The sequence below is a fragment of the Meles meles genome, chromosome 17, assembly GCF_922984935.1.
Source record: "Meles meles chromosome 17, mMelMel3.1 paternal haplotype, whole genome shotgun sequence".
Taxonomy (NCBI): domain Eukaryota; kingdom Metazoa; phylum Chordata; class Mammalia; order Carnivora; family Mustelidae; genus Meles; species Meles meles.
In genome coordinates this window covers 5,509,933-5,537,911 of record NC_060082.1, presented here as the reverse complement: position 1 = coordinate 5,537,911, position 27,979 = coordinate 5,509,933, and the positions used below count along the sequence as shown (strand labels likewise).

The 27,979-nt window shown below is 53.3% G+C and overlaps 4 protein-coding genes across 10 annotated transcripts; 1 reads left to right on the top strand and 3 right to left on the bottom strand.

The window, feature by feature from the left end:
• On the top strand, positions 1 to 5,633 carry B4GALT3 (beta-1,4-galactosyltransferase 3). Its single transcript, XM_045983693.1, has 8 exons — positions 1 to 140; positions 941 to 1,085; positions 1,458 to 1,732; positions 2,248 to 2,483; positions 3,073 to 3,263; positions 3,400 to 3,522; positions 4,613 to 4,717; positions 4,852 to 5,633. The coding sequence occupies exons 3-8, from the start codon at positions 1,471 to 1,473 to the stop codon at positions 5,123 to 5,125; spliced, it is 1,191 nt and encodes a 396-aa protein (XP_045839649.1). The 5' UTR covers positions 1 to 140; positions 941 to 1,085; positions 1,458 to 1,470; the 3' UTR covers positions 5,126 to 5,633.
• A 95-nt stretch (positions 5,634 to 5,728) lies between these two features.
• On the bottom strand, positions 5,729 to 9,378 carry PPOX (protoporphyrinogen oxidase). 6 transcript variants are annotated; one of them, XM_045983162.1, is made up of 13 exons: positions 9,115 to 9,378; positions 8,935 to 9,029; positions 8,656 to 8,790; positions 8,410 to 8,558; positions 8,138 to 8,270; positions 7,689 to 7,833; positions 7,390 to 7,580; positions 6,920 to 6,980; positions 6,629 to 6,747; positions 6,434 to 6,544; positions 6,187 to 6,336; positions 6,026 to 6,068; positions 5,729 to 5,945 (listed from the first exon to the last, which is right to left on the bottom strand). In XM_045983162.1, exons 2-13 carry the CDS (start codon positions 9,019 to 9,021, stop codon positions 5,803 to 5,805), a joined length of 1,467 nt encoding a protein of 488 aa, XP_045839118.1. In that variant the 5' UTR covers positions 9,022 to 9,029; positions 9,115 to 9,378; the 3' UTR covers positions 5,729 to 5,802. The 6 variants fall into 6 exon arrangements, with proteins under 6 accessions (XP_045839118.1, XP_045839114.1, XP_045839113.1 ...); XM_045983158.1 differs by having other exon boundaries at positions 6,187 to 6,355; positions 8,410 to 8,525; XM_045983157.1 differs by having other exon boundaries at positions 8,410 to 8,525; positions 9,115 to 9,376.
• A 735-nt stretch (positions 9,379 to 10,113) lies between these two features.
• Positions 10,114 to 16,256, bottom strand: USP21 (ubiquitin specific peptidase 21). 2 transcript variants are annotated; one of them, XM_045983155.1, is made up of 13 exons: positions 16,077 to 16,256; positions 14,646 to 15,266; positions 13,785 to 13,844; positions 13,513 to 13,633; positions 13,189 to 13,300; positions 12,821 to 12,976; positions 12,273 to 12,337; positions 11,935 to 12,038; positions 11,655 to 11,741; positions 11,278 to 11,356; positions 10,985 to 11,092; positions 10,763 to 10,877; positions 10,114 to 10,469 (listed from the first exon to the last, which is right to left on the bottom strand). In XM_045983155.1, exons 2-13 carry the CDS (start codon positions 15,243 to 15,245, stop codon positions 10,379 to 10,381), a joined length of 1,698 nt encoding a protein of 565 aa, XP_045839111.1. In that variant the 5' UTR covers positions 15,246 to 15,266; positions 16,077 to 16,256; the 3' UTR covers positions 10,114 to 10,378. The 2 variants fall into 2 exon arrangements, with proteins under 2 accessions (XP_045839111.1, XP_045839112.1); XM_045983156.1 differs by having other exon boundaries at positions 14,907 to 15,266.
• A 614-nt stretch (positions 16,257 to 16,870) lies between these two features.
• Positions 16,871 to 20,746, bottom strand: UFC1 (ubiquitin-fold modifier conjugating enzyme 1). Its single transcript, XM_045982099.1, has 6 exons — positions 20,590 to 20,746; positions 18,493 to 18,560; positions 18,228 to 18,291; positions 17,843 to 17,919; positions 17,506 to 17,596; positions 16,871 to 17,301 (listed from the first exon to the last, which is right to left on the bottom strand). The coding sequence occupies exons 1-6, from the start codon at positions 20,710 to 20,712 to the stop codon at positions 17,221 to 17,223; spliced, it is 504 nt and encodes a 167-aa protein (XP_045838055.1). The 5' UTR covers positions 20,713 to 20,746; the 3' UTR covers positions 16,871 to 17,220.
• Between the last annotated feature and the right edge of the window lie 7,233 nt (positions 20,747 to 27,979).

Below are 27,979 nucleotides of genomic sequence, written 5' to 3'. Positions count from 1 at the left end.
TCCACCCAGGCCCCGCCCCGTGACGCGAGGCCCCGCCCCGTGACGCGAAGCCCCGCCCAGCGGCGCCCGCTTCCAAGATGGCGGTGACGATGCCTGCCAGGCTGTCAGGGTGGCGGTGACGACGGGAAGCAGAAGAGCAGGTATGTGGGCTGGGGATGATGGGGTGAGAGGCCCGGGAGAAAGGTTCGGGCGACGGGGAGGATGAGGAGTTCCGGGTGAAGTCTGGAGACCAGCTGGAGCAGGGAGGGGGTCCCAGTGGAAATAGGGACAGAGGCCGGTGGGCTCACATTGCAAATGCAAGAGGAGCCTGGGGTGGGCGGTTGGGGTGCTCTGAAAGAACTGGGCTGTGACCCTCTGCGGAGCGCTGACCACGCCCCTTAGGTGAGCCAGCCCAGGTACCCAGGACCGGCTCTGCCCAGCCCTCCCACTCCCTGTCTCACTTTTAGCGGTAACCCTCCTCCCTACGCCCCGCTAGGACTGCGATAGGGTGGAAGAGGTAGAGGACGCCACCCCCATCCTACTCCCCGCCGCGCTCCGGGGCTGTTTGCTTGCAGCTCCCAGGTGATCGAGCTCCCTGCACCTGCGAGGCTGGCTCCTAGGCACGTGAAGAACGGAAAGGAACCCGTTTCCTAGTCTGCCCTGGGTTCTCCTGAGGCCGTTCCACAATCCTGTCGTGACTGCCTCACCCCTTGGCGAAAATAATGTCTCCACTAGCAGTCCCGTCCCCACTCCCCAAACAGGTTGGTCCTGTCTGGGTGGGGAATGGTTAAGTACACTCAAGGGCAGCTGGGGGAGAGGCCAGGGACCTAGCATCTCTGGGTCCTCCCCTTTTCTTTCCAACCACTTTCCTTCACTTCCCCTGCTTGGGAAACTAGTTTCACCCTGATCTTGATCTCTGCCCCTCCGGGTGGCTGGTTATCCTTGACCACTTCTGTTCCAGCTGGTCCCAGGATCACCGTTGGAGTGCTGGATGGAGCCTTTCTCTGTCCTCTGTGACATTTCCAATTTAGATAATGCCTCACATCTCTGCCCCCCCGGGACCCCCTGAAGTCCCCATGATCCCGAAGAAGACAGCTTGAACCTAGGTGAGTCCACCCCCCACCCCCCTTCTAAAATTGGGAGGGAGGTTCTCCAGAGACTCCTTTGAAAAGGCCCTGAACGATGTAAGCATCCTTGGGGGTGGGGACCGAGAGTCGTTGGCCTGAGTGGTTCGGGAGGAGGTGCAGGAGAGTGAGACTTAGGCTGGAAATGACAGGTGGTAGGTAGGGGCTGCTGGTAGTTACATTCTGTTTCTTTTCCACGCATGACTGTACACCTGTGTGCTCCCTTCTGTGACTTCGCTCTTTGCCTCTTTTCCTCTTTAACTCTTGGCACCACCTTGGTTCTTAACTGATGATCTCTTTGCTGGCTTGCTCTTCACCTGCCTGCCTCCAGAATTCTCCTCTCTCCTTCCTCAGACCGGAGCCCAGGATGTTGCGGAGGCTGCTGGAGCGGCCCTGCACACTGGCCCTGCTGGTGGGCTCCCAGCTGGCTGTCATGATGTACCTGTCACTGGGGGGCTTCCGAAGCCTCAGTGCCCTATTTGGCCGAGAGCAGGGGCCGACATTTGACTATTCTCATCCCCATGATGTCTACAGTAACCTCAGTCACCTGCCTGGGGCCCCTGTTGCCCCAGGGGGCCCTCCAGCTCCTCAAGGTCTGCCCTACTGTCCAGAACGATCTCCTCTTTTAGGTGAGTGCAGAGGGAGGGGGAAGTAAAGGGAAGGCCAGGGTGTGAGGACAGGGCTAGGGCGGCAGGCGTGGAGTTGGGGTTAATATCACCAGAGGTGGGCAGAGGCTGAGATAAGCAGCCTCTGGATTTGGAGTTTAGATTGGACTCCTGGGTTGAGCCACAGCTTTTCACTGCCTGGCCGTTCCTGTGCTCTTCCTGCCTTGGGCCGGGGATTGCTTCCTTTGTAGGTGGGCCGCGGTTTTGTTAGTCAGTTGGAAGTCCTTCTGTGTTCTCCGCCTTCTAACCTAGTGAGGCTGGAGTTACGGAACCCTAAAATAAGGCAGGCTAAGTAAAGAGCCTGAACCTTTCAGACTTTGCCGAGCTGTCCCAGTGATGGGAAATTCACGGTGTATGCGATCTCGGTGTAAGCTATTGGGAGAGCAGAGCCCGAGAACCAGACCACGGGGGCCAGCGGCATTCCCAGGCCCTGGAGGTCCCTCTTTCTAACCATTAACCTGGCCCTTCCCTCCCTACAGTGGGTCCCGTGTCCGTGTCCTTTAGCCCGGTGCCATCACTGGCAGAGATCGTGGAGAGGAACCCCCGGGTGGAACCGGGGGGCCGCTACCGCCCCGCGGGGTGTGAGCCCCGCTCCCGCACGGCCATCATCGTGCCCCACCGGGCCCGGGAGCACCACCTGCGACTGCTGCTGTACCACCTGCACCCCTTCCTGCAGCGCCAGCAGCTCGCTTACGGCATCTACGTCATCCACCAGGTACCCCGCCCCCGCCCCCCGACTTTCTGGTAAGGATGCTGCGAGGAAATGCCAGTCCGCTCTCAGATGGTGGGTCCCCACGATCACTTTAAGAGGGTCAGACTGTTGGATGCAGGGAAGCACCTGGTCCTGCTCTGCCGGCTTGTCCGCCCCCGAGTCCTCCTCACTCTGCTCGGGGTACCCTGACTGTCCTGTGCTCTCCGGGATTTTTCCTTGGTGGACGTGGGAATGGTCCAGATTGGGAATCGGACAGATTTGGGTTAAAATCAGTGCTGCCATTTGTCCCATATGTGACCTTGAACGAGATTCTTAGACTCCCCTGGAGTCTAAGAATGAAAACCTATCGACCCCTGTTTCCCGTGGCTGTTGGTTGTTAGGGTTAAGTGCTAAATAGCCGCGCATAAGGAAGCAGGCCGTCCCGGTGCTCTGAAACGATTTGTTGGAGGAAAAATGAAAGTCCGGCTTTCCCTCCGCTCTCCTTGCCCCACTTCCCCCCTTCGGTTCCCCTCCTTTCACTTTGGTACTTCTGCCCCCCTCCTCCATGCTGCTACCTATAGACATGGTCTGGTTCTCCTCCGTTACCTTCCAGGCTGGAAATGGAACGTTTAACAGGGCCAAGCTGCTAAACGTTGGGGTACGGGAAGCCCTGCGTGACGAGGAGTGGGACTGCCTGTTCCTGCACGATGTGGACCTCCTGCCCGAGAATGACCACAACCTGTATGTGTGTGACCCCCGGGGACCCCGGCACGTTGCTGTTGCCATGAACAAGTTTGGATACAGGTAGAGGGCACGAGAGGGTGCTGGGAAGTAGGGACACCCACCCACCATCCATTGGAAAGGAGGAGAGTTAAGGGGTTGTGGGGTAGGGATGTCTCCCCAAAAGACTCGTGGAACCCAAGGATCTTTCTCTCCCTAGCCTCCCGTACCCCCAGTACTTTGGAGGAGTCTCGGCGCTCACTCCTGACCAGTACCTGAAGATGAATGGCTTCCCCAATGAATACTGGGGCTGGGGTGGTGAGGACGACGACATTGCTACGAGGTCAGACTTCCCGCCACTGCTTCCCCCCCCACAGGGGCCTGCATCCCTGTCCTCCAAGACCACCCCCCGGCGCTTGCGCTTTCACACCAGCCTTTAGCTCCTTGGTCCTATTCCTCTCCCTTAGCTTTTCCTATCTGCCCAGGTCAGGCTTTATCGTGCTGTTCCCCACTCTTTCACCCTTCCGTCTCCTAGATCTGGTGAGTTCTGTTTCTGGGAGAGAGGAGACGATCAATGGGCTGTAGTATCATGGGATTCCAGAGCTGGGAAGGAGGCCTAGAGACAAGTCAGTCGTGCCTTCTGCTAATGTAACTCCAGACCACTTCCTGTGGGGCTGGGGAGGAGGGGCTCTGCTCCAGATCGCCCAGAGTCACTGTGCCGTTGGCACGATGCCAGCTCATTTTTAGCACGTGAAACATTTCGACCTTCTGCCCCAGCTGACCGGTTTCCTATCTGTGGTGTGAGCATTTGGGTTTGCTGTGTTGGACCCATGGGCTCCCCTCCCCCCTCGTGTCCTCCGGGATGACCTCTCTGAATTCTTGTCCTCTGGATGTGTGGAAAGGGCCCAGCAATTCCTAAATGGATGTGTTCTTTCAGCACTTGCCCAGGCCATCTCCGTTCTGCTTCTGTGTGTCAGAGGTGGGGTCCTGATGACTTGGTTCTGTTCTTTTCCTAACACAGAGGCCCGTGGGGGAGGGGGGTGCAGGGTGAGAAGTTGAGGCAGGGCAGCCGCTGTTCTAGGTGGGGATTGCTGAGCTTGGGGGTGTAGCTCCTGGGCTAGTCCTGTCCTTTCCAACAAATGCCAGGGCGGTTTCTCGGAGCCACTGAGACAACAAGATGGGAGGTGCAGACCTACCTGCCAGGTGTTTAGAGGCCCCAAGGCGCCCAGACTTACTTGGCTGCGTCCCGCCTTTGCATTCTCCGGCCTTTCCTTCTGTTTGACTTTCTCTCTTCCAGTGTGTGGCCCTTTTCTTGCCTAGCTAGTGCTAGTTGTTGTACAGAACCTGCTGCCGCCTCCTTGCCGGGCGGAGCAAACAGAAGAGCAGCTTGCCTCTGCGCAGGGTCCTCCAAGGTGCCCCCACTTTCCCCGCAGGGTGCGCCTGGCTGGGATGAAGATCTCTCGCCCCCCCATGTCAGTGGGGCACTACAAGATGGTGAAGCATCGTGGTGATAAGGGCAACGAGGAGAACCCGCACAGGTAGGGGGGACAGCCTGGGAGCTGCTGCGGCTGCTTGGGGAGCTGCATTCCCAGAGAAGGCGCTGCATCCTGACACTCCTTAGGTCCCTGGCTGTTTCTTTCTGGGCCTTAGTTCTCCAACCTCTGACCCTCAGATTTGACCTCCTGGTCCGTACCCAGAATTCCTGGACGCAAGATGGGATGAACTCACTGACCTACCGGTTGCTGGCTCGAGAGCTAGGCCCTCTCTATACCAACATCACAGCAGACATTGGAACTGACCCTCGGGGTCCCCGGACTCCCTCTGGTCCCCGTTACCCACCTGGTTCCTCCCAGGCCTTCCGTCAAGAGATGCTGCAGCGCCGGCCCCCAGCCAGGCCCGGCCCTCTGCCTACTGCCAACCACACAGCCCCCAGTGGTTCACATTGACTCGTCCTGCCTGCCCACCTCAATCATGAACCCAAATCAGGCGGGTTGTACTCTCCTCACCCTCAGGTCCTCACTGTTCTTAGAGGGATGTGGGGAGATGCAACTCCAGGGCTGCGCTGGAGGCCAGGACCTCTCCTCACTGCTGGACTGGAGCTGGGCTCCTTCAGACCTGGGGTCCCTCTTTCTAGGGTCACCTGCCAGGACTTATGACTGTGAATCCATGGTGTCATGATTTTATGTGATGACTCCTGAGAGTCCCTGGCCCCTGGGTAAGAGCAGGGCTGGACCCCAAGTCCCTTCCTCTTCCACGGAGAGAAGAGCGATCTGGCTTTTCCCGGGACCTCTGTGAATATTTATTCTATTTATGGTTCCGAGGAAGTTTGTTTGATGAAGGAAGCCCCTCCCTGGGTACTTTCTGCCAGTGCTCGAGTAGCTTCCTCTTCTGGACCTGGCTCAGGGGGCTGGGATTTTGATATATTTTCTAATAAAGGACTTTGTCTTGCCTCTGCTCCTGCTTGCTGCCTCCCAGGCACCTTGTGCCTCCCCTTTGTGACCCGCTCCTTCCCCTGCCACCGTAAGCCCAGGGGTGACGGAACAACCAGATGCAGCCGAGCTCCAGCAACTTTTATTTTCGTGGGTAAAGAGGTGCTGCCAGCATGGCCAGGAGGAAGTGGGGATCAGCTGTTAGGTCCCGAGCCCAGGGCCCGGGCTGCTGCCTGGCGTCCGCTCTCTATACAGTCATTGACAGCAACACCCTCATAGGAGGCTCCGGCCAGAGTCAGGGGCAGCCTCCGAGAAGCCAGGAACTGGGTCGCTGCCTCTGGAAGAAGATGATGGGACTGTGAGCGCCGGGGGTCTGGTTTCCTTGCCCTCCTCAGCACAGCCGCTTTCCCAACTCACCCAGTTTTTGCCAGTGGCCTAGTGTATACTGGGGGATGCAGTTCTAGGGAGAGAAGAGGGGATACAGGCAAGTTTTGGTTGCTGATGGCCAAGCTTGAGGAGATGGCAACAGATACACCGTCCCTGCCTTCGGCGGGAGCCGAGCGCACTTCCTCGCTCACCTTGTGCAGGTGGACCAAGCAGTGACTCGGGGGCTCCTTCAGTCCTAACTGGGCGGCAGCTGCCTGCTGTGCCCGCTGCTGGAACAGCTCCTGAGATAAGACGGAGCCCCTGGCTTCCAGCGTCTGTAACCAGGACCCTCCCAGCATCACCTAGGGAGAGAATGTGGCACTGACCAGCCTGGCCTTACCTACTGGGCGCAGAGGAGCCCTCTGGAAACTCCTGCTAAGCAAGTCTGCCACTGCTCACAGTCACTCGGAGGCCCGGGGGGCTCCCGTCCTGCTCAGGAAAAGCAACTGAGTCATACACGATTCCCAGGACGCCTGGGTCTTCTGAGGATGGCACCAAATGTCCAAATCCCTGGAGGAAGGGAGAGACCCGGTCAGGAAGGAAGGTGCGCGGTGGCCCCGCCCGGCGGCTCTCACTGCTCTGTGCCACGCGTACCTGCACAGGTAGACGAGCTCCTCGGTACTGGAGGTTCACCACAGCCACGGACACGGCAGTGATGGCACGCAGGGCACAGGCCAGAGGCGCGGCCTGGGCAGGGAGCAGCCCGCTGAGCACTGGGGGAGAGCAGCCAGAGGCCTGCTTCAGGAGGCACTCACGGCGGGCTCACCGACCCTCCCTGGGATCAGACTCCCACAGGGACGACCAGGTCGGGCACAGCGTGGTCCTGCTGGCCCAGGAAGCTACACTTAGCCTCACTCTGGCTGGGGACGGCAGCGACCCCATTACCTGAAGCTGGAATAGCGCTAATCACGTGGTCTGCCTCCAGACTGCTGTCCCCGAGAGACACCTGACGGGATGAAAAGCATGTGTGAGACACAGACATAATGGGAATTTTGCCACAGAGTCCCAGGCACCAAACTGGCAGGAGAGGCTGAGTGCGCCCCAGGATGGAGTCAGCACAGAGCGCTGCCACTGCAGGCAGCCGGCCGCGCGGAAGCCGGTGTGGCCCCTGAGATGTGCGGGGGAGCCGGGCTGTCCCTTCCCCTGTCCAAGCCACTCCAACAGCACTCCTAACCAGAATTGGATCAAACAGGTCTTGGAGAAACGTCCACAAATAAGGCCTAAGACCCTAGGATAGCCCATGTTCCTACAGGATCTAAGGCAAGAAAACAATGAGCAAGTCCTAACGACCCTGGCCATTTAGGCAAAGGTGGAGACTTGAACACACACATTACACACCGGGGGGGCTCTCCTACCTTCCAGCGCCCTTCTGCCTGGAGGCTGAGCCCACAGACGGGCTGGCCTTTGAGAACAGTGACGCCCCTACTAGTCAGGTGGGTGTTAAGGGCCTGGGGCAACGTCTCCAGCCCTCCCCGCAGTGACCACTGGCTCCAGCGCTCGGCTCGAGCCTGGCGAATGAGAGCCGAGTCTGGCTGGGGGCTCCGCCCTGCAGAGGAGGTGGGAAAGAGGGATCATTAAAACAGCACCCCTGGTCTCCAGTCCCTCACTCCAGCGGTCCTTAGTAGCGTCACCCCTTGAACCAACACCCCCTCACCTGCCCCCAGCAGCAGCCCCAGTAAAACGGAACGATGAGTTTGTTCAGCTTGGAAGATACTGGGAAAGCAGGACCTGATGCTGAGCTCCCGGCTGTCGCCTGCAAACACTCCTCGGCAGAGACTGTCCATGGCTAGAGACGCCACCTGGAGGACGAGACCGGGATTGAGAGGCCAAGGAAGAAGAAGCCACAGAAGACTTCCCACTGACCCTGCAAGGTAGGGACTGGCGGTGGGGTAGGACTGAAGAGGGGAGCAGTCCCACTATAACAGAAGAATGGGAGGGAAGGGGAGGCCTTCACTCTCAGTGCTGAGTTCTGGGGACTACTGGGTGTGAAGAGAGGGAGAGAATATTCCCAAATGATATGGAGTCCCCAGGTGGAAGGTCTGAATAGGGGGCTCTGCTGCTGTTTAGCAGGAGAGGGACTTGGGGGCCTCTGGGCTGTGTTACCTCGGGTCCGAGGCGGCGCTGGGCAAAACTGTGCACAGTCTCATCAGGGTCTTTGCCCCTGGGCGTGGTCAACTCCTTCAGCCCAGCCCAAAACAGAGGTTTGGAGAAGGGAGGTGAAGGGCGGAAGAGCCCCCTGCACTGAGGAAGGCACAGTCATTTCCGTTCATGTGGCTCCTCTTGCTGGGAGGGCTGACAGACTGGGAGGTGGGGAAGTGGAAGGGGTGAGATGTTGCGGGCAAGGCAGAGGTGCGGCAAGGAGGCGACAGCGTTACCTGAGGCCAGAGGGCAGCGCATGCAGGGCACCACCTACGTACAGGAACCTGTTCTGGGCAGCTGGGTGGTCTCCCCGGACAGGCAACACTTCTGAGTCCAAGCCAAGCTCAGAAACCTGCTCTCCATACACCCTCAGGAAGAGGAGAAACTAAGGAAAGGACTGGCCCACCAGCACTTCCTCCCAAGTCTATCCTCTGGTGACGGCCCCTCTGCAAGCCCTCCTGGGCATTCCACCATCCTCTCACCAGGAGCAAGGTCCGGGCTCCCAGGGCTCCCGCCGGCCGAATTCCTCGAGGTCCAAGTTCAAAGACAGCATCACCTGGCCCTCGGACCGAGCGGATCCAGCCTCCCAGACGCTCGCTGCCCTCCACCAGGACCACCTGGGGACCGGAGTGGGGAGACACGCCGCAAGGCCCATAGTCGCGGGGTGAAGGGTCCGCAAGGGAAGACGTGGCGCCCTCCCTTCAGCCGGAAAAGGGAAGAGAGTATTAAAGGGGGTCCCTCTGGCGCGATGGGGCACTCACCTTGGGGGGACAGGGGGCCCGGCTCAGGTGGTAACTGGCGGCCAAGCCGCTGATGCCACCGCCCAGCACGACCACGGTCCGGACCATTGGGAAGCCTAGGGGAGAGGGGCGATCGGACAGGTTGACCGGGGGGCACCCTGCTCTGCAGAAGCCCCCGCGCAGGTCCCACGTGCCACTCACCGCTTCGGGGGCAGCTACGGCGGAGCCGGCGGACGAGAAGGGGCCAGTGAGGTCCCGCCCAGGGCCCAGGACTCAACCACGAGAGGCCGAGGGAACCGGAGAGGCCTCCGGGCCCTCGGCCGGCGCTCGCCGGGGAGGCGGATAAGGGCACCGCCCACGCTATCGGCGGGCGCAGGGCTCGGGGTGCCGCGGGGCCCCCCACGCCCGCGGGTCCGAGGCCGCCGCTCCGCCCGCCCCTTCGGACCCTCGGACTCGGCGTCCGCTCCGCCCCGCGGTCCCCGGCTCTCCCGCCTCCGGATTGGTGGGCCCCGGGAGGCCCCGGATCGCGTCAGCCAATGAAAGCACAGAGCTGGCGGCGGCTCCTCCCACCCCGCGGAGGCCTGCCGCTGTGCGCCGCGGCGGCCGGGAGCCGCGCGTAACTGGTTCGGCGCCAGCCGGGGGAGGGCGCCCGGCCGGGCTCTGCCCGCCCCCGGGGCTGCGGCGGCGCGGGCTGGAGCCGGGTCAGCGGGCCCCGCCGCCGGCTTCCCAGGCCCAGGGAGGGTGACGGCCCTGGGGGAGGCCCCGCGAGCGCGGGGTGCAGGGAGAGCAGATAGAGTCGCTGGGGCTGCTCCGTGGGGAGGCGGCGCCGTAAACAGCTCCTTGATGTTAGCAACAGCCCGGCCTACGGGAGCCGGGGCCGCCCGGCAACGTGCCGCGTGTTTGTCAACAGGGGTCCTCGGTGCCTCGCCCTCCGGGGACAGCCCCCTTCCGGGCAGAACCCGACGCCCCAGTGCTCGCACCGGCTTCCCCGCAGCTTCGTCAGGCCCCGCGTCGCCTTCCCTCTTTCCCCCCGACGAAGACCTTCGCTGCTCCGGCAAACGTCTGCGCCCGCGTGTCCGGGTCCGGCACTCCCACCACCCCCACCCCGGCGCAGGGGGCGCCCCCAACTGGCCCAGTTCCGTATCCACCCCCTAAGCACCAATACAGAAAAGGACGTCATTTTTTCTTAATAAATTTATTCACAAAAAGTGAGATTGTGGAGGGGCTGGGGGCTGTACACGGGCAGGGGCCTGGGGAGCTCTGTACACGGGGCTGGGAGACAAGGGAGCCTCCAGGTGGAAGGGTACTTCTTAATAAAAAAAATAATGGGAGCTACAACCACCGCCTCCCCCCTCCCCGGTTAAAAAGACACAAAAATAGACGTCTCTGAGGTAAATGGGGAGCCTGGAGCTTAAGGGTGTTGAACGGGTTTCACAGGTGCCAGGGCTTCGGGGGTGAGGGGGTGTTACAGGCACCGGGGTGGCTCCTGCATCAGTTGGTAGAACAGAACGTAGCCCTCACTGGACGCCACCTGGTTTTCACTGACCGGGGAGACGCTGGGGAGAAGGCAGACGGGGCGGGGGTTGGGATCACTGCCGTGGATCCCCTCCTCCCCTCCCCGGCAGATCCTCCTCCCAGCATCTGCCCCCCCGCCCTCCCCCGCCCCCCCCCCGCCCCCCCCCCGCCCCCCGCACTCTGCCCCCGCCCCCCGCACTCTGCCCCCCCCGCCCCCCGCCCCCCGCACTCTGCTGTCCCAGGGCTGCTGCAGAATAGGGCAAAGTGTGCGAGCTGCAGTGGGAATGGGGCTGCAGTGGGAATGGGGCGGGATGGCGTGGGAGGCCGTTCTCACCGAGAGTCATTGTAGACGTGCCAACCAGTCTGGCACCGGCACAGCGCTGTGTAGTGGCCGTAGTGGACGCTGCCCGAGTGGTTGCAGAGGGCATACAGCTGATAGACAGGGCTTCCTGGGGGTTCCGAGGCCACAGAGTTGCAGAACTGCACCGTGCTGGGGCCCAGGCCCACACCCCCTCCTTCAGGGGAGGCTCTTCAGGACCCTCCCTTCCAGACTCACCAGCTTTGTCACTGGCGAAGTCCCCCAGGCTCAGTCGCTGCAGCGGGAAATCCACACCTACTGAACTTTTCTTGATGGAGCCTCGGGAGGCGGAAAATCGATTAAGATCTAAGCTCTAGTTAAGGAGCATTTGGGGGGCAGAGGGCCTCTGAAGGGGGCTGGGGTCTTGAATGCTGTCCACTCCCCTCTGGGAACACACCCCCGGAGTGTGGTAGGAAAAGTCAACTCCCAAATGGAACGTGCAGGATGGGGGGACACGGATGGGAGAAAGAAGAATTTGAGGATTAGGATACGGAGCACAAGGATGCGGGGGAATCTTTGTACTGTCAACTTTTTGGTACTTCGTGTTTTCTGCCGACATCGGTCACACACCTGAAGAAATGTCAAATAATGTCATGTTAATCTGCTCCTCCCCTTGTCTGGGGAATCCCCTTTCTGACTCCCTGGCTCATGTACAAATTCACTATGCTCCCCGTGACTCCTGTATCCTCTGGGCTACTCCCTTCGTCCTGAGGAGTATTAGGACATACCTGCGACTCCAACACAAGCCCAGACCTATAAGGATTATTCCCTATACCAAAGCATCATGTGACCCCTTCCATCCATAGGCCCTCTGCCCCCCTCGCAAGGTCTCCCGCCCTTACTGTACCCCTTGTGAAACCCCACATACTGGAGCATTCTCTGACTCTAGCTCTTCCTCCTTGGTGAAAAGGCTGAAACAATCCCGCAGAGACACCTTGCCCCCGGCAAATCCTTTCTGGGGGGGGGGGGGGGGAGGAACAGGAATGAAATGTCAGTATGTTCTGAATTTCCGTCTCCAATTCTCAATCAACCCAGGCTCCGGTTCTACTTCAGAGACCCACAGGGCTCCCTCCCACGCTCTGGGGGTGGGTAGGGAAGGGTCACAGAACCCATGTCCCATCCACCCCTGGAATCCTCTGGAATCCCACCTTGGGGATGGGCAGGGACAGGTCACAAAAAACCTCGAAGGTCGTGGAGCGATACCCACAGGCCTGGCACTTGAGACAACTTTTCAACTGGCCCACAAACAGGTCTAGACAAGTGAAGAGGCGGGAGAAAGAGTCACTGTGGGGTGCCCGAGATGCTTCCTTGGGTTCCCATCTGTTCCCAGCCTTCCTTTCCCAGCGCCAGCGCTCCTAACAAACCCCTCAGCCCTGTCCACACCTCCATCATCTAACCCATCCCCACGCCCCTGCGGTGTCGATTCTTCTCCCAAGCCCACAACCTCCCGCACCGATCGTGCCGCGCGGCCCTGTCCGCTCCGTACCCACAATCTTGCTGTCTTCTCGCTCCAGGTAGCGCTTCCACATTAGGTTGGCTCGGTCGTCATCACTACCACAGATGAAGGGACGCGGAGAGCACCCAGTGAGACGAGGGGATCCCTGGGCACCCCCGGCACCACGGAAATGACCCACACAGCCCTGCACCCCACCCGCACCCTAGCTCCTTCTCGACATTTCTGAGAAGTCTCAAAGGAGTGACGCTTCAGAAGACTTTTGGGGGGAATCCAAGGGAAGACGAAAAGGAACAAGGGAAGAGCAGCTGCCTTCCCCGGGCTTTAAACTCTCTCTGTTCCCGGCTGTAAAGGAGCTCTCCCCTCTCCCTTGGCCCAGGGACAGCCGTACCCTCTCCCCTGACCCCATCTCCCCGCCTCGGCCTCCTTTGCCAGCTACTTCGGCACTGCTTCTCAAACCACTTCCCAAGCTGAGTGTTTCTCTGGACCCCAAATCCTCAGGCTTGACGAGCTCAGTTCCCTAAGCGAGGCATGCTGAGGAGCAACTACGGGGAAGACGGCGGAGGGGGGAGCGACCTTACCTCAGCTCGGGTTCTTCCAGCAGAGCTCCTCCTCGGCGGGGCTGAGAGGGAGCTGGACTGCTGGCCAGGATGGGCGGAGCCCGGCGGCCCCGCCGGTTGATTTCCAGGTGTAGCCGCTCCATGAGAAGCTTTAGGAACTCTTGGGCATCCTGCTGGCTACATCCAGAAACAGGGTGTGGGCAACTGACACCGTCCTCCCCTCCCTCCCCAAACCCCCTGTCCAAAGACACTCTCTCCTGCCCAGACATCGGTCCCCCTTTCCTGGATGGAGAACATCTGAAGGTCCCGCGCCACGCCGCCAGGGCCCCTGCTTGGCCTGAGCCCCAGACGTGGCCAGAGAGAAACGGCATACCCGCCAGCTCTCCCACCTGTATCCAGAGAAGGAGGGGACGTATTTCTGGAAGACAGCTCGGAATCGAGTAGGATTCACAGCTTCACACGAGTCAGGGTGCCACAGGGCACCGATCACATCCGCAAAGGCTGTCGGGGAGGGTGTGGGGAAACAGAGGTTACTGACCGGAAGAGGCAAGGCCAGGGAGGCTCAGAGGGTGGAAAACAACCTCCAGGGAAGCAGGCACCGGCACAACCAGATTCAGCCGCCAGATTTGAGGGTTGGGGTTGCCATGAGTGGCAGATGGTCCCAGGGGCTGGGGGGAGGACTGGAAAGGTGGGAGCAGGAGCGGCTGCCGCACCTTCAGTGAGCTCTTGGGCTCGACCCCCTCCAGGCACCTCTTGCCGGAAGTCCCTTCGCAGACAGAAGTCCCGCAGAGGCCGAGTGCTGCTCAGACACTGTAGCACTGCGTTCAGGAAGCACTGGGGGGCGAGGGGGGGGAGGGTAGGAGAGACACTGCCATTATTTCTGCCGACCAGGGACAGGAAGCCTAGAAGAGCCTCAGCTCTCCCCTTCCCCAAGTCAGCGCCACAGCCCCCCACACCACTGCACTGACAGGAGAAGGGCTCTCACCGTGTTCCCCAGATTTCGGAGGCCGACATGACCGGAGCCCAGAAGCAGCGTGTGATGAGCCTGGAAGGTCAAAGGCGAGTCAGCAGGTTGCCACATATCCCACCGGGCACTTGAACTTCCAACAGTAGGCGGCCCACTGCTTTCCCACCCTCCTGTACCTCACCCCCAAGCTCCACTCTCTTTCCCTCACAGGCTCTTAGGGGCTCCCTACCTCACCGGACATGAGCAGCAAGCCCATCACAGCTGAGTGTAGCACGGACTCGGCCATGGCTGTCCCACCTGTCCCCCACCTACTCCTCTGCCAAGCCAGCCGGCGCTGCAGCTCCTGGGGGAGCTCCCCAAGCACAGGCATGGCCGCCCAGCTGCTCCCCACACCCACCTTGCTTCCCCCAAAGCCCCCTCCCGCCCCCGTGGCCCCTTCCTGAACCCTCTCCTGACGGCTCCAACTGCAATCAACCTAGCTCACTTAGCTCAGAAATGGGCCACCACGCTAACTCAGATGTTCTGAGCCCGCCCCTCTTCAGCTCCAGAGATCAATTAGGCCTAGGTAGCATCCTGGGAGAGAAGGTGAAGCGAGGGAGAGTAAGCGTCTGGGGACCTGGAGAAGAATTCCAAATGGTTGGGTTCATTCCCTGGGGAGCGAAATGGCACACCACGCTGGGGAGTCACAGAAAACCCGAAAAAGGTCTCGGAAGCTCCAGGGTACTTAAGTAAGGGAGTGGAGAGTCCAAGCTGCTGTAATGAGGGATTGAGATCGGAACTTGGGGCAAAAGAGGGAAAAGAAAGCCATGTGATGGCAAGAAAGCTGGAGGCCCAGAGGAACATGGGCATGGAAGGCCACGCGTGCCGGCAAATCCTCACCATTTTATCATCGGAGTAGAAAGACTCAGAGGGCCGGGCGGATATGACGTGGAAGGAGCCATGGGAAGTAGGGGGCTCCGTCCGTATACTGAGCAAGGTGGGGGGACCGGGAAAGCCCCCGAGGCGGCGGAGAGAGGCGCTACGTCTCAGGGTGGGAGGTTCAGGCCGGAGCGCCAAGCGGCTCAGTGCAGCCCCTAGTTCTCCAGTGCCGCGATGCCCTCCCAAGGCAATCCCCATAGGACGCAAGTCCCCACTGCTCACAGACTTGGAACGAGCTAGGTTGGTCCTGGAAGGGAGAGGCAGAGCCACAGTTGGGGGTGGTGAGCCAGGCAGGGGAACTCCATGATCGGCCCGAAGGGGTCCTCTGGGACGAGGGCCTGAGGTCCGTCCCCGTCCCAGCTCCAGTTTCTTGAGCCGTTCCTCAGGGGGACCTGGCCGGGGAGGCAGAGGTCTTAACATGGGGTTCGGCCCAGGGGCTGGGTTTCGGCGCTCCTTGCTTCGGGCCCTCGGGGCAAATGGTAGCTTGGACCCCACTCGGGGCTGGACATTAACAGGTGGCTCTCGGGTCCGGCCCAGGCGGTGCTCAGAGGCCTGGGGCATTGTGGACACCACAGGCTGGACCTGGGAGGAGAAGAGAGGGTCAGCATTTGAATGTGGAGGGAGGTGGGAACCTACATTACCACACTAGCTTCTCCATACGCTGAAGGCAGGAACCATGTCTACCTATCCCCACTACCTAGCAGTCACAGTGCGTGACACAAAGTCAATACTGAGTACCCACCGAGTAAAATGAATGAACGATAGCGGCCACCGCTTTGATTCTTTCTAAATTCCTCAGGCCCTACCTGCAGAATACGGCTTTCCTGAAAGCCAATGTTAGTCTCTGTCTCGGCTGTCTTTAAGAGCTAAACGCTCATGCCAAGAGCCCCCACGCCTGGCTAATCAAGTGGGATGTGCCCTGGGTCACTTCGACTCTCTGGACAAACGAGGGTGTGGATGTAAGGAAAACAACCCAAAGACAGCATTCCGCCCTCAAACCCCTGTCCCTCCGGACTGCAAATGAAGCCGACTAAATGAGTGACTTGAGAATCACTCCCTCCCCCACCCCTGAGGCTCCAACGAGGTGTCGGGGCTCAGGGGCAGTGGCGGGGAGGGAGGACGAGCGACTCCCGACCCTAATCTCCGCACCTCTCCCACCACAGCAGGCTTCAGCCGGGTCCGCCCCCCTCGAGGGCAGAAAGGCCGAGGCCGCTGATTGGCTACGGGGTCCAGCGGCGTACTCCCTGCGGTCCACGGATGCTGTCCCTCCAGCCCAGTTCCCCCAGGCCTGCTGAGTCCCCCGCGCCCTGCCTTTGCGGAGGGCGTCCTCTCGGGTCCGGAGCAGTCTTCCCGCGCCCCCCCACAACCCCGCCATAGCGCCCCGGCCCGTACCTGTCCCCCGGTGAGGCGGCGGGGGAGGCCAGCCGGGGCCAAGCCCCAGCTCAGGGCCACCCCCTACTACCCCCGTGCAGCCCCCCCGAGGGCCGGGCTGCAGCTTTAGCCGCAGCTGTTGCCCAGATCGCTCCCGCCGCAGGGGCCGCCGCCATCTTTGTTGGTCCCGCCCGGCCACCGGCCACCGGCTTCACCGCCTCTCACAGCGCCTGCGCACCCACACTCGCAATCCACCCACTGCTTCCTCGGCGCTTGCGTGAACCCGCCCCCTTGGCTCCGCTGCCGACACCATGGAAACGCAGCCAACTTTAGGACCGCCGGTCCCCAGATCTGCCCTGAACTGTTTTAAAACCGTCGCTTCAAACTATAGGGATGTAGATTCATCATCGTGGTATGGCCCCCAGGCTTGCAGCACAGATCATTCCCTGGGAGCAGGGGTGGCAGTGTGGGAAGCTGCATTGCCTGGGTCCAGCTCGCAGACCAGTGGTGTAGGATCTAGCAGTCCACGTAGGGATGGGAAGATCCCTGGAGGTCGGGAAATGCTGGTCCTGCAAAACCATTCCTCAAGCATCTTGCAGACCAAAGCAGTAGGCACCCCGCTAGAAGACACGAGCAGATCTCTGCAAGCAGATCTCAGCAGGAAGCAGAGCAGTCCAAGATTTCCTTTCATTTCCCAGCTCCCGACCACAGCATCCTCCATTTCCCCCTCCCTCCCAAACTCATATAGTTGTATATGTGCCTTGGGTCTTAGCCAGCTCACCCTCTTTTCACAGCCACCAATGAGAACCACGGACTACCAGAGGAAGCAGCTTTTATTGAAGAGTTATCTCCAGAAACCAAAAAGACTAGGCACCCACTTTCAGCCCTCCCACCCTTCCTGGATCTCACACTGTTTCACCTGCGGAAGGCATACAAATTGCCTTTTGGTTCCCCAAAGCCCCAGTCTTTCCCCTCGCTGTGTAGCCTTAGGAATTCAGGAGCAATGCTGTTGTTTCTTTTTTTCAGCATGCCTGAAGCAGCTACTTAGTAACAATCATGGGAGAAGTGGTATGGGGGGGAGCAGGGGATGAGTAAGAGCGACGCGCAGAGAGCAAGAATGTAGCCTATCAAAGGTCCCTCTGTCCTGCCTCGGTGGCTTGATCTTTCATTGGTTGCATTTCTCTTTATGCTGAATCACGCCCTTCTGAATCAGATCAGGGATTTCCACTGCCAGCCATGGACCAAGCTGCAATACAAGGGAGACCCTGTCAGATTACGACCCCTTGGTCAACATCTCTTGTTCCATCAGAAGCTCCTTCCCAGAGAGATTCTATGGGAACATGCCCAGGGAAAACACTGTCACTCCTTGTTTATTCTCAGTTACTTTTCTTACATTGCTAAGTGCCTAATTCCTCCCCGTCCCCTTATGCACCAAATAACCCAAACTTACCCCCAGAGCCATAAGATGAGCTAGTCCAAACTTGGGCACATTTCTGGCCCACAAAGGCTTAAAGTGATCAGTCAGGCATATTTTGCCACCCCTATTGGAGGGACAAGAGGAAGACAGTGTTGACATGTAAAGTTTACCATAAAGCACAGTAGCCTCTGGGAAGCACAAGGTAACTAGGAGCGATAAGAATCGAGCACAAGGTTAGCTAAGTACTTTGCCCAGACTTGACAGAGGGAGGCCAGAAGGCCCTCTAGGCAGGCCGACTCTGGGAAAATTCCAGACTCGGAGTTCTCTCCTAAGTCCTCTTTGGCCTTTTCCTGTCTCCTGTTGAGCCTACCTGTACATCTTTGCTGTTTTTCCATCCAGTTCAGGAACTGCAATTTCTGGAGCAGTAGTAGGATATGTGATAGGAATCTGGAGAAATCATAAGGCCTTAATGAAACAGAAGCAGGATAGAAATTAACTAATCTAATCAATGCCCATTTCCTGCTTGAGCTGAAATGTTTGACACCCTCCCCTACCTCCCCCACAAAACAGCATGTACACTCCGGGACTCTGGATATGGAGATGAGCAGCTGTAATCTATGCTTGCTTCAAACCTCAGCATTTCCCTCCCATTTTAAAAGTTTTCTTTGATCCCTCCAAAAAAGGTTAGCTTGTTAACCATCACCCAATCCCTCCACTTCCACTAACCTCCATACTTCTCATTCCATCATACTCACGTCAAACTCAATGTCAAACTCATATTTGAGCAGGTCATGGATGTACCAGCATTTTCCAAACCACCTGTAACAAAGACCAAACCTCAGTCCAACCTGTCCATTCTTCTGGGAGACTCATGGGATGGGAATTGGAGAACTCTGGAGCTGTGGGAGCGGAGGCAGCTACCAGGAGGCAGGGAAGGCCCAGCAGTGGGCTTTGGGACATTAAAATGCTCAAGCCACGTTAAGATTCCCACCCCCAAAACTCCCAAGAGGGTCTGCCTACCGAGTCCCTTCCTTGTTGGACTCCAGTCGGAACCAATCATTGTCCGCATTCTTGTTGTTCTCCACATACTAAAAGCAGAAAATGAGGTCTTTGAGGGGAGTGTTGAGACTAAAGGCAGTCCCTCTTCCCTCAAAAGAAAAGCGTGTGATTACTTTCTCTCTTAGTATGTACCCAGCTTTTCTTTAAAAAAAAATTTTTTTTAAATTTATTTATTTGACGGGGAGGAGGGGACACAAGCAGGGGTCGTGGAAGAGGCAGAAGCAGGCTTCTCACTGAGCAGAGGGCCCAACGAGGGATTTGATCCCAGGACCCTGGGATCATGACCTGAGCCGAAGGCAGATGCATAATGACTGAGCCACCCAGGTGCCCCTGTACCCCACTTTTCTGACAGGAGGAAAGCTGAAGACAAAGTTACACTGGTAAGTGGGAGACTTGTTCAGAGAAGAGAATAGGATGGTTGGGTCCCACTCAGTTTAGCAAGGACAAAATATGACATCTCCTGGATTCTCATCTCACTTCTGATAGTGTCTGCCCTCAGCCCACGACTCATTTTATGGAATCCTCCCTCCCTGGAGAACCTCATAGAGTCCTGGTTTTGACCAGTACCTGCGTACTGTTGATTTCCAACTCTTTATTTTAATCCAGACCATTTCTCAGAGCTTCAGACTCCAGTATTCAGTTATATACTGAAATTTCTAACTTCGTTTCACAGGTACCTCAAACTAAGCACTTCCCCAGGGTTCTTCAGACCATTTCTCCACTGCATCAGTCTCAGACGACAGTATTAGCATTCACTCAGTAATGCAAGCCGAACAGAGGGAATCATCCTTGACCTTCCCTCTCCTCTCCTCTCCACCAAACCTTCATGATGCACTGCTGATTTTACCTTCTGAATGTTCTTCAGATCCACCTCTTCTAGCCTCACTGTAACTATCCAGTTTGGGTCATCATCTTTCTTTTGCCTGGCTTAGTGACAGCCGCCTCATTTGTTTCCTGCCTTCATTCTTACCTCTTTTAATTCTGTGTTCCTCTCTACTCACTGTGATTGGTCTAAATCCAATCTTAGCACGTCACTCCTCAGCTTAAAATACTTTCAAGGTATCCCAGTGTCTTCGAGGTAAAATCCAAGTACTCAAGCCTATCTCTCAAGCCTTGTTTACCACTCCCCGCCCTCTGCTTGATGCTTTAGCAACTCTGAACTACTTATGTTTCTTTATACACATCATGCCATTTGTAACTTCCATGCTTTTGCTCATGCTGTTCCTTTTGCCGTGAACATCCCCCTCTTGCCCTGTTTATCAAGCTAACTTATGTTTACCCTTTGAGGCTCAGCTCAATCACTGCCTCTTTTATGGAACCTTCCCCGAGCAGACCCAGGGTGGATTAGGTATCTCACCTTCCGCTCTCAGAACATCCTCGCCATCCCTCCCTCTCCCTCCTCCTCATGTTATAATGATTTGTTTCATTTCTCTCAGCGGGTTCCATCCTAGGGATCCCGTCCCTAGATGCTAGGTGTACAAGTGTGGGGGGTGTTTAGTGGAAACAAATACTCGTGTCAGGAGAGCTGCAGGCTTTTGAAACAGGCAGAGCCACCGCGAGGAAGACAGACTGTCTTCTCTTCCCACAGAAGAGAGATGTGCAGAGAAGATGGCTCATCCCTAACTGGGAGCTTAACTCAACTCTGCAATAACGCTTGCTTTCCTTTTCAGCCCTAGCGTGCGTTTCTCCCACAGGAAGAGTAAAAGAGGGAACAGAGAGAAACGACTGGGACTCAGGGCCCCGGGAACTCCTCTGGACCACCTGCCCCACCTCCCGAGAGAGAACAGCTGCAGCCAGAGGGACACGTCACCTTCCGGGAGGACGTATCCCCCAAATAACAGCTGTTTTGGCCCCACCGGGGCTCCTAAACTGAGTTTCTTTTGCCTCCTCCCTCCCATACCTCCTTAAATCCCCCCAGCCCCACAACTGTCCACCTTCTATGAATCTAGGAGTTAAATTTTATAACCGGAAGCGACTTCCACACGGAGCCAATTCCTAAGGACACCTGATGACCCGCAACCCTTCTGCGACGCGGCCGGCCGCAGAAGCACAACTAACCCGGATAAGAGACTGATATTCCTCTTTGAGTCGCTGCACCCACAACTCACGATCTCGAGGGCCGGCGTTAGTCTTCAGCACCGGGATCTCGGACACCACACGCCGGGTGGCCTCGTCGGCCATGTTGGACGAGGGCGCAAGGAAAATGCGGAAGTGGTACTGCCTGTAGTCCACACTGCGGGGGCCGCCATCTTTACTGTGGGAAGACGGGGTGTTGGGCTGCCTGAGGACTTCTTTGCGGTCTTTATTTTCCCGTAACGAAAATAATGTGTCACCTGGTCACTTGCTTGTGGGTACAACGGGAAAAGCAGAGTGAAGTTGATTGCTCCTTAATATGGTACCTATCATTTGAAAAAAACCGCAGACTGCCCAAAAGGTGACTTCCGCTCATGCTCAGAGAAGTGATCTCCGGAAACTCGGAAGCCTTCCCGAACTCGGGAGAGCTGTTACATTTTCGGCTGTTCCAGGCACCGTGCCAGGCACTGTCTTCCTGAAACGCGCTGTTCACATATTTGAAGAAGCTTCGTTAGCTTCTGTGTAGTTTGGCTCAGGTAGCCGAGGCAGAGAAGCCATCCAATAGAAGGGCATTAAACTCGTGCTAATTGTTGGAAACTTTGGAAAATCAAAATATAGTAGACAGCCTGGGTCCTGAAGAATTAACAGAATCGAATTAGAGAATTGTTAATCAGTGCTAAAGGAGTTTAGGGATCACAGGAAAATTTGCCTTACTCTAGCCTAGACATATTTTTATGCTCCGGAATCAAATCAAATCAAATCCCCTAGTGAGGATTCTAGTACACGGCATGCAGTAGGTACCTGGCAATGCTTTTGCAGAATTTTGTATCTTCCTTTAGTTACTTCTACTTTAGTTACTTCCTTTAGTTACTAATGTAACCAAATACATTAGTTTTGGCTTTAATTTATATTTCAATGGAGAAATAGGGTCAAAGGGTGCAAAATTTCTAATAAAAAGAATAAATTCTGAGGACCTAATGTAGAGCATGGTAACTATAGTTAGTAATACAGTATTATATATTTGAAAGTTGCTGAGAGGTTTATTCCGTTAATCATCCAGCCTGTAGAGGTAATTTTGGATCAGATTCTAGTAATCATCAAATTCTGTAGTCCATCTACAAAGCTGTATCTTAATTATAAGCATGCTATATCTTAATTTCTAATGGCTGTAACTTCCAGGACAGTGTTGAATAAACGTTTTGAGAGCACAGCTCCCTGTCTTACTCTGATTTTAGGAGGGAAAGCATCATCTTTTTTCATTAAGTATGATGACAGCTGTAAGCTCTTCAGATGCTCTTCATTGGGTTAAGAAAGTTCCTTTCTATCTTGGTGTTGAGGGGTTTTATCATAAATGGATGTTGGGTTTTTTCCAAATGCTTTTTTCTGTGTTCATTAGAATAATAACGTAGTTTTTGTCTTTTGTTAGAATGCTATATGTTACTTTCTCTAAAACATTACATGTTGGGGGGTGCCTGGGAACCTCAGTTGGTTGGGGGTCCAACTCTTGGTTTCAGTTCAGGTCTTGGTCTCCAGGCGGTGGGATCAAGTGAGTGCCTGGCACCAAGTCTGCTTGTCCCTCTTTGTCCCTCTCCCTCCACCTCGTGTGCTCTCTCTCTCTCTCTCTCAAATAAATAAATAAATAAATAAAATCTTTTTAAAAATTATGTTGGAGAAAGCTAAGGCAAAGCTTTGTAATATCTCACTAGAGACCACTCTTCTAGGTGAAATAAAAATTCATTCACTTTCGGGTGTAGGCACTGTTGTGTGGTACAAAGTACAGAGATTTGGAATGAGGATTTTTATTTCATTGTCACAAGACTTTGCTGATGGGGTGAGGGAACAATGGAGAAATATAGGTCAAAGGGTGCAAAATTTCTAATAAGAAGAATAAATTCTGAGGACCTAATGTAGAGCATGGTAACTATAGTTAGTAATATGGTATTGTCTATTTGAAAGTTGCTGACAAAGACGAAAAGACATAGTCTTTGGGGGGAAGAAACTTATATGTAGACAATCACCATAAAACAAAAAAATCTCTATTCTGGAAAAATACAAAGTACATTCTGAGTAACAGTGCCAGAGAGAATAGGTTAGGGCTGATGTCATTTGATCTCGAACTCTTAGGATGAGTATACTGGATATACCGGCAAGGAGAGAGTGGGGAAGATCTGGCATTCTAGAAAGACAGCACAAGTAAGGCAGGAAGGCATGAGAAAATATCTCATCTGAGGGATCACAAGCAGGGGGAGTGGGAGAGGAAGAAGCGTACTTCCTGCTGAGCAGGGAGCTGGATGCAGGGCTGGATCCCAGGACCCTGGGATCATGACCTAAGCTGAAGGCAGACACTCAACAACTGAGCCACCCAGGGGCTCCAAATATTTGCTTTTGAATAGCTAACCCATGCACCTGCTCAAAATTCAAAGGTACAAAAGGATATAGAGTCAAATGTTAGTCTCCCTCTTACCCCATTTCTTGGCTGCTTAGTTCCCTTCTCCAGGGGCCCCTCTCCTCCAGCTAGTTTTTTGTACATCCCTCCAAATATATTCTATGCACTAATCAATATCTATACACATATATATTATTTTAAAACTTTTACACAAATGGGAGCACACTATACATATTTCTGCATTCCCTTTTCTCACTGAATAATATATCTTGGAGGCTGTTCCATATTAATGCTTGTAACACTATCTCATTTTTCTCTTCCTTCTCTCTTTCCCCCCTCTTCTTCTGCCGTAGATACATCCCACTGTAGGGATCTACCACTCTAAGTTATTCAACCAGACTCTAGTGAATACATAGTGTCCAGTTTCATGTTATTACAAACAGTTCTGTAGTTAATAGCCTTGTCCACCCACCATTTTGTACATGTGCAATAAATACTCAGATATGGAACTGTTGCCTCAAAAGATGTGTGCATTTTAAATTTTGTTAAATATTGCCAAATTGCCCTCCATAAAGATTAAACTAATTCGTATTACCATTGGCAATTATTATTGGCAATAAATAAAATAACAAGGTTTCCTCCAAAACAAACCATTTTTAGTAACAGTTGTTTTTGCCAATTCCTTGATTGAAGTGGAATCTCAAAATTGTTTTTTGTTTTGTTTGAAATAAGTAAGCTCTGTGCCCAACGTGGGGCTTGAACTTAGGATCTCGAGATCAAGGGTCACATGCTTTACTAACTGAACCGGTGAGGCCCCCTGGCTAAGTGTCTTCTCAGAGGTTTAGCATTCATTTGTATTTCCTTTTTTCTTTCCTATAAATTCTTATATCCTTTGCATCTTTTAAATTACTGTTCATTATTTCTTAGTGATTTGTGTGAGGGTTTGTTGTTATTGTATCAAAGCAATTAGACATTTGTGATGAGTTGTAAATAATCTTCCCAGTTTATTATCAGTCTTTGCTTCTCTCCACAGTCTTTTTTATTTTTTTATTTATTTTATTTTTTAAGGCTTTATTTATTTATTTGACAGACAGAGATCACAAGTAGGCAGAGAAGCAAGCAGAGAGAGAGAGAGAGAAGGAAGCAGGCTCCCCGCTGAGCAGAGAGCCCAATGTGGGGCTTGATCCTAGGACCCTGGGATCATGACCTGAGCTGAAAGCAGAGGCTTTAACCCACTGAGCCACCCAGGCGCCCCTCTTCACAGTATTTTTTTAAAGATTTTATTTATTGTGGTATCTGGGTGGCTCAGTCATTAAGCATCTGCCTTTGGCTCAGGTCATGATCCCAGGGTCCTGGGATTGAGCCCTGCATCAGGCTCCCTACTTGGCAGGAAGCCTGCTTCTCCCTCTTCCACTTCCCCCACTTGCGTTCCCCCTCTTGCTGTGTCTGTCTCTGTCAAGTAAATAAATAAAATATTGTTATAAAAAGAGAGAGCACACAAGCACAGAGGGAGAGGGAGAAGCAGACTCAGCATTGAGCAGGGAGCTGGACAGCAGCAGGGCTCCATCCCAGGACTCTGAGATCATAACTGGAGCTAAAACCAAGAGTCAGATATTTTACTGACTGAGCCACCCTGGAGCCCCTTCATGATATCTTTAACCATGTATAAATTTTTCATATATGAGGTTGAGTTTATCAGACTTTGTGCTTAAAGTTTCTGGTATGTCATCGTAATAGTCTAGATTATCTTATAAAAATTACCCTCAGGGCACTTGGCTGGCTCAGTGTTTAGAGAGAGTGACCCTTGATCTCAGGATCGTGAGTTCAAGCCCCACCAACAGTTACAACAATAAAAAGATTGTCCCATGTTTTCCTCTACTCCTTTATTCCCCTGAAATGAAAATGGCTTTGTTTCTTGTGCCTTACTTAAATGATACAGAAAAATGAAATTAATTAAAAATCCTACCCCAAGTGGGGTGCTTGGGTGGCTCAGTGGGTTGAGCCTCTGCCTTCCACTCAGGTCATGATCTCAGGGTCCTGAAATCGAGCCCCTCATCGGGCTCTCTGCCCAGCGGGGAGCCTACTTCCCCCTCTCTCTCTGCCTGCCTCTCTACCTACTTGTGATCTCTCTCTGTCCAATAAGTAAATCTTAAAAAAAAAAAAAATTTCCTAGCTCAAGAGATAAAAACTGCTATCATTTTGAGTATATATCCTTCCAGACATCTTTTGGTGCGCACTTTCTTTCTTCCACTCTCTTTGGATTTAATTTACTATTCTCAGTTCTTGAGATAATGCAAGCCTTGTACATTTTCAGCTTTTCTTTTTTCCTAATATGTGAACTTAAGACTACACATTTTCTTGTTAAAACACAGCTGTAGCCCCATCCTGTAAACTTTGGCACATACTATTTTTATTATCATTGAGTTCCAATTATTCTCTAGCCTCAGTCATAATTTGGGGGAGTATTTAGAAGTGTTTCCTAATTTCTAAATAGACTTTCTTAGTTACCTTGTTACTGATTTGTAGCTGAACTGTATGAGAGCAAGAAACACTGTATATTTTAAATCCTCCAAAATTTGAAATTTGCTTTATAGCACAATATGTCAGCTTTTAAAATGTCCCAAGTGTGCTTAAAAATAATTTGTAGGGTTGGGGATGAGCTAAGTGGCTGACGGGTATTAAGGAAGGCAGTTGTGATGAGCACTGGGTGTTATATGTAGGTGATGAATCACTAAATTCTACTCCTGAAACCAATATTATACTATATGTTTACTAACTGAAATTTTAAAAAGACCTGAAACAAACAAAAAAGGAGATAATTTATAATTCGCAATTGTCGGTTATAGTGAACTATATATGCTTGCTGAATTCAGTTTGCTGCTCTTCTTTTTTGCTTATATCGCTACTGATTTTTTTGGGGGGGGTCTACTGATTCTAAAAGAAATATTCTCTGTCAGTTGAGGATGCTCTTTATCATGAGGTGTGTTCCATCTCCTATAATGACTGTAATTTGTCTATTTTTTTTCCTTGTAACTCTGTTCCTGCACATAATTTGAAAGTATTAAATGCACACAAATTTACAGGTTTCTGGTAAGTTGAACTTATTGATACGAAATGCCCTTTATTTCTAGTACTGTTTTTGCCTTGAAATCTACTGTGTCTATCATTACATAATTTTCTTTTGGTTTCTGTTTGCATGGTGCGTCTTTTGCCATTCTTCTACTTTTTCGTTTTGTGCCCTTATGTTTTAGTTTCTAGTATTTTACATTAATTGTGGTTGGCTATTAATGTATATGGAATCAGTTTTGGTGAAGGGTATGATGTAAAGATCCAACATTTTTTCCCTAGATGTTGATGCAGCTGTCCTAACACAAATTCTTTACACTGATCTAAGGTGACATCTTTATCAATACGAAATTTCTATATGTATTTAGGTCTTTTCACTTCTATTCTGTTCCATCAGGTTGTCCATAGGGTGTTATCCCTTTGTTTTAATTATTGTAGCTTTGGAGTACATTTTTCTATCTGGTTGGGCTAGCTTCTATTTGTTACTTTTCTTTCCCAGGACTTTCCTTTCAATTCTTCTTTATTTCTCCATGTCAACTTAAAATATACTTGTTTTATTTTTAAAACTCCTTTAAAAAAGATTTTTATTTATTTATTTGACAGAGAGAGAGAGAGAGAGATCATAAGTAGGCAGAGCAGCAGGCAGAGAGAGGCGGAAACAGGCTCTCTGCCGAGAGCCTGATGCAGGGCTCGATCCCAGGACCCTGAGACCATGACCTGAGCTAAAGGGAGAGGCTTAACCCATTGAGCCATTCAGGCACCCCTGATTTTAAAAATTCTGCCAAGGAGCACCTTCAGGACTCAGGTGGTTAAGTATTTGCCTACAGCTTAGGCCATGGTCTCAGGGTCCTGGGATCAAGCCCTACATCAGGTTCCCTGTTCAGTGGGGAGCCTGCTTGTCTCTTTCCCTCTGCTCCTCACCCCGACCGGCTTGCACTCTCTTTCTCTCACTCTCAAATAAATTAAATAGAATCTTTAAAAATTACTTAAAAAAATCCTGCCAGTATTTTTCTACAGATCATATTAACTTTATAGACAACTTTGGGAAAGTGATATCATTATAGATTCGTTCTCTCTATCCAAGAACATGATGTTACTTTCCATTTGTTCAAGTTTTCTTTTACGTGGGTAGCATTTTAAAATTCAGACAGATCCTGCACATTCTTGTTAAGGTTATTCCTAGGCATTTTATCTGTTTTGTTGCTATGGAGTCTTTTCTTTAATTACATCTTTAACTTACTTTTTATATATGTAAAGGATATTTATTTCTGCATGTTACTTTCCTCCCACTTAACTAAATTCTACTATTATTTGTAGTAATTTCAAAGTGGATTCTCATGAGTTGCCTAGGTAAATAAGGTATCATCTGCAATAAAGCTAATTACATTATTATTTTAGCTATATAAAAATGTATATAAATAGCTACAGCTTGGAACATGAGGAAATGATGAAATATGAGAAGGAAACTTCTTTCTGTTAGTTGTAAGTTAATTAATGATAAACTAAAATAGTAACAGGATTCTTAGCATTTTAAATGAGTTCAGGCCCTGGACACATGGTATTCTAGAAATCAGAAGTATTATGTAAGTGAAATTATGTCCCCTTTATATAATCTAAAGAACTCACAATACGGCAAATGTCCACATTTTCAAAGAGGGAAATTCTAGATGGTGAACTCTGGAAATTAAAGAACAGATTATTGATTCTTAGTAAAATTATGGAGGAGTTATTAAAGAGTGATTTATGAGCAATGAGAAAGAAGGCTGTGGTTTCCAGATGTCTACAGTCATCCAGGCTCCCAGGGTGTCGGGTCTCTCTTGCCTTTGGACCTTTTGCAGGTGTCCTCAGCCTGGGATACCCCCTCCCCATTCTCCAAAAGATGACTGGCTCTGTCTTGGCCCTCTGGTCATGTCACCTCAACAG

Bases quoted from the DNA above. Each gene is read 5' to 3' on its own strand.
- UFC1 (XM_045982099.1), bottom strand. From the start codon at position 20,712: ATGGCCGACGAGGCCACCCGGCGTGTGGTGTCCGAGATCCCGGTGCTG. The intron at 17,920-18,227 runs GTGAGTATGATG...TGATTTCTCCAG, and splicing joins AGTTTGACATTGAGTTTGAC to ATTCCTATCACATATCCTAC. The intron at 17,597-17,842 runs GTAGGCTCAACA...TCCCTCCAATAG, and splicing joins AAAACAGCAAAGATGTACAG to GGGTGGCAAAATATGCCTGA.
- PPOX (XM_045983162.1), bottom strand. From the start codon at position 9,021: ATGGTCCGGACCGTGGTCGTGCTGGGCGGTGGCATCAGCGGCTTGGCC. The intron at 8,559-8,655 runs GTGAGAGGATGG...TCCTTTCCTTAG, and splicing joins GAGCCCGGACCTTGCTCCTG to TTTCTCCTCTTCCTGAGGGT. The intron at 6,337-6,433 runs GTGAGCAGTGGC...TTCTCTCCCTAG, and splicing joins CCCCGGGCCTCCGAGTGACT to GTGATGCTGGGAGGGTCCTG.
- USP21 (XM_045983155.1), bottom strand. From the start codon at position 15,245: ATGCCCCAGGCCTCTGAGCACCGCCTGGGCCGGACCCGAGAGCCACCT. The intron at 12,338-12,820 runs GTAAGGTCGCTC...CATCTGTGGTAG, and splicing joins CTGGAAGAACCCGAGCTGAG to TGATGACGACCGAGCCAACC. The intron at 12,039-12,272 runs GTACGGAGCGGA...TCACTTGTCTAG, and splicing joins AGAAGACAGCAAGATTGTGG to ACCTGTTTGTGGGCCAGTTG.
- B4GALT3 (XM_045983693.1), top strand. From the start codon at position 1,471: ATGTTGCGGAGGCTGCTGGAGCGGCCCTGCACACTGGCCCTGCTGGTG. The intron at 1,733-2,247 runs GTGAGTGCAGAG...CCCTCCCTACAG, and splicing joins AGAACGATCTCCTCTTTTAG to TGGGTCCCGTGTCCGTGTCC. The intron at 3,264-3,399 runs GTAGAGGGCACG...TTCTCTCCCTAG, and splicing joins ATGAACAAGTTTGGATACAG to CCTCCCGTACCCCCAGTACT.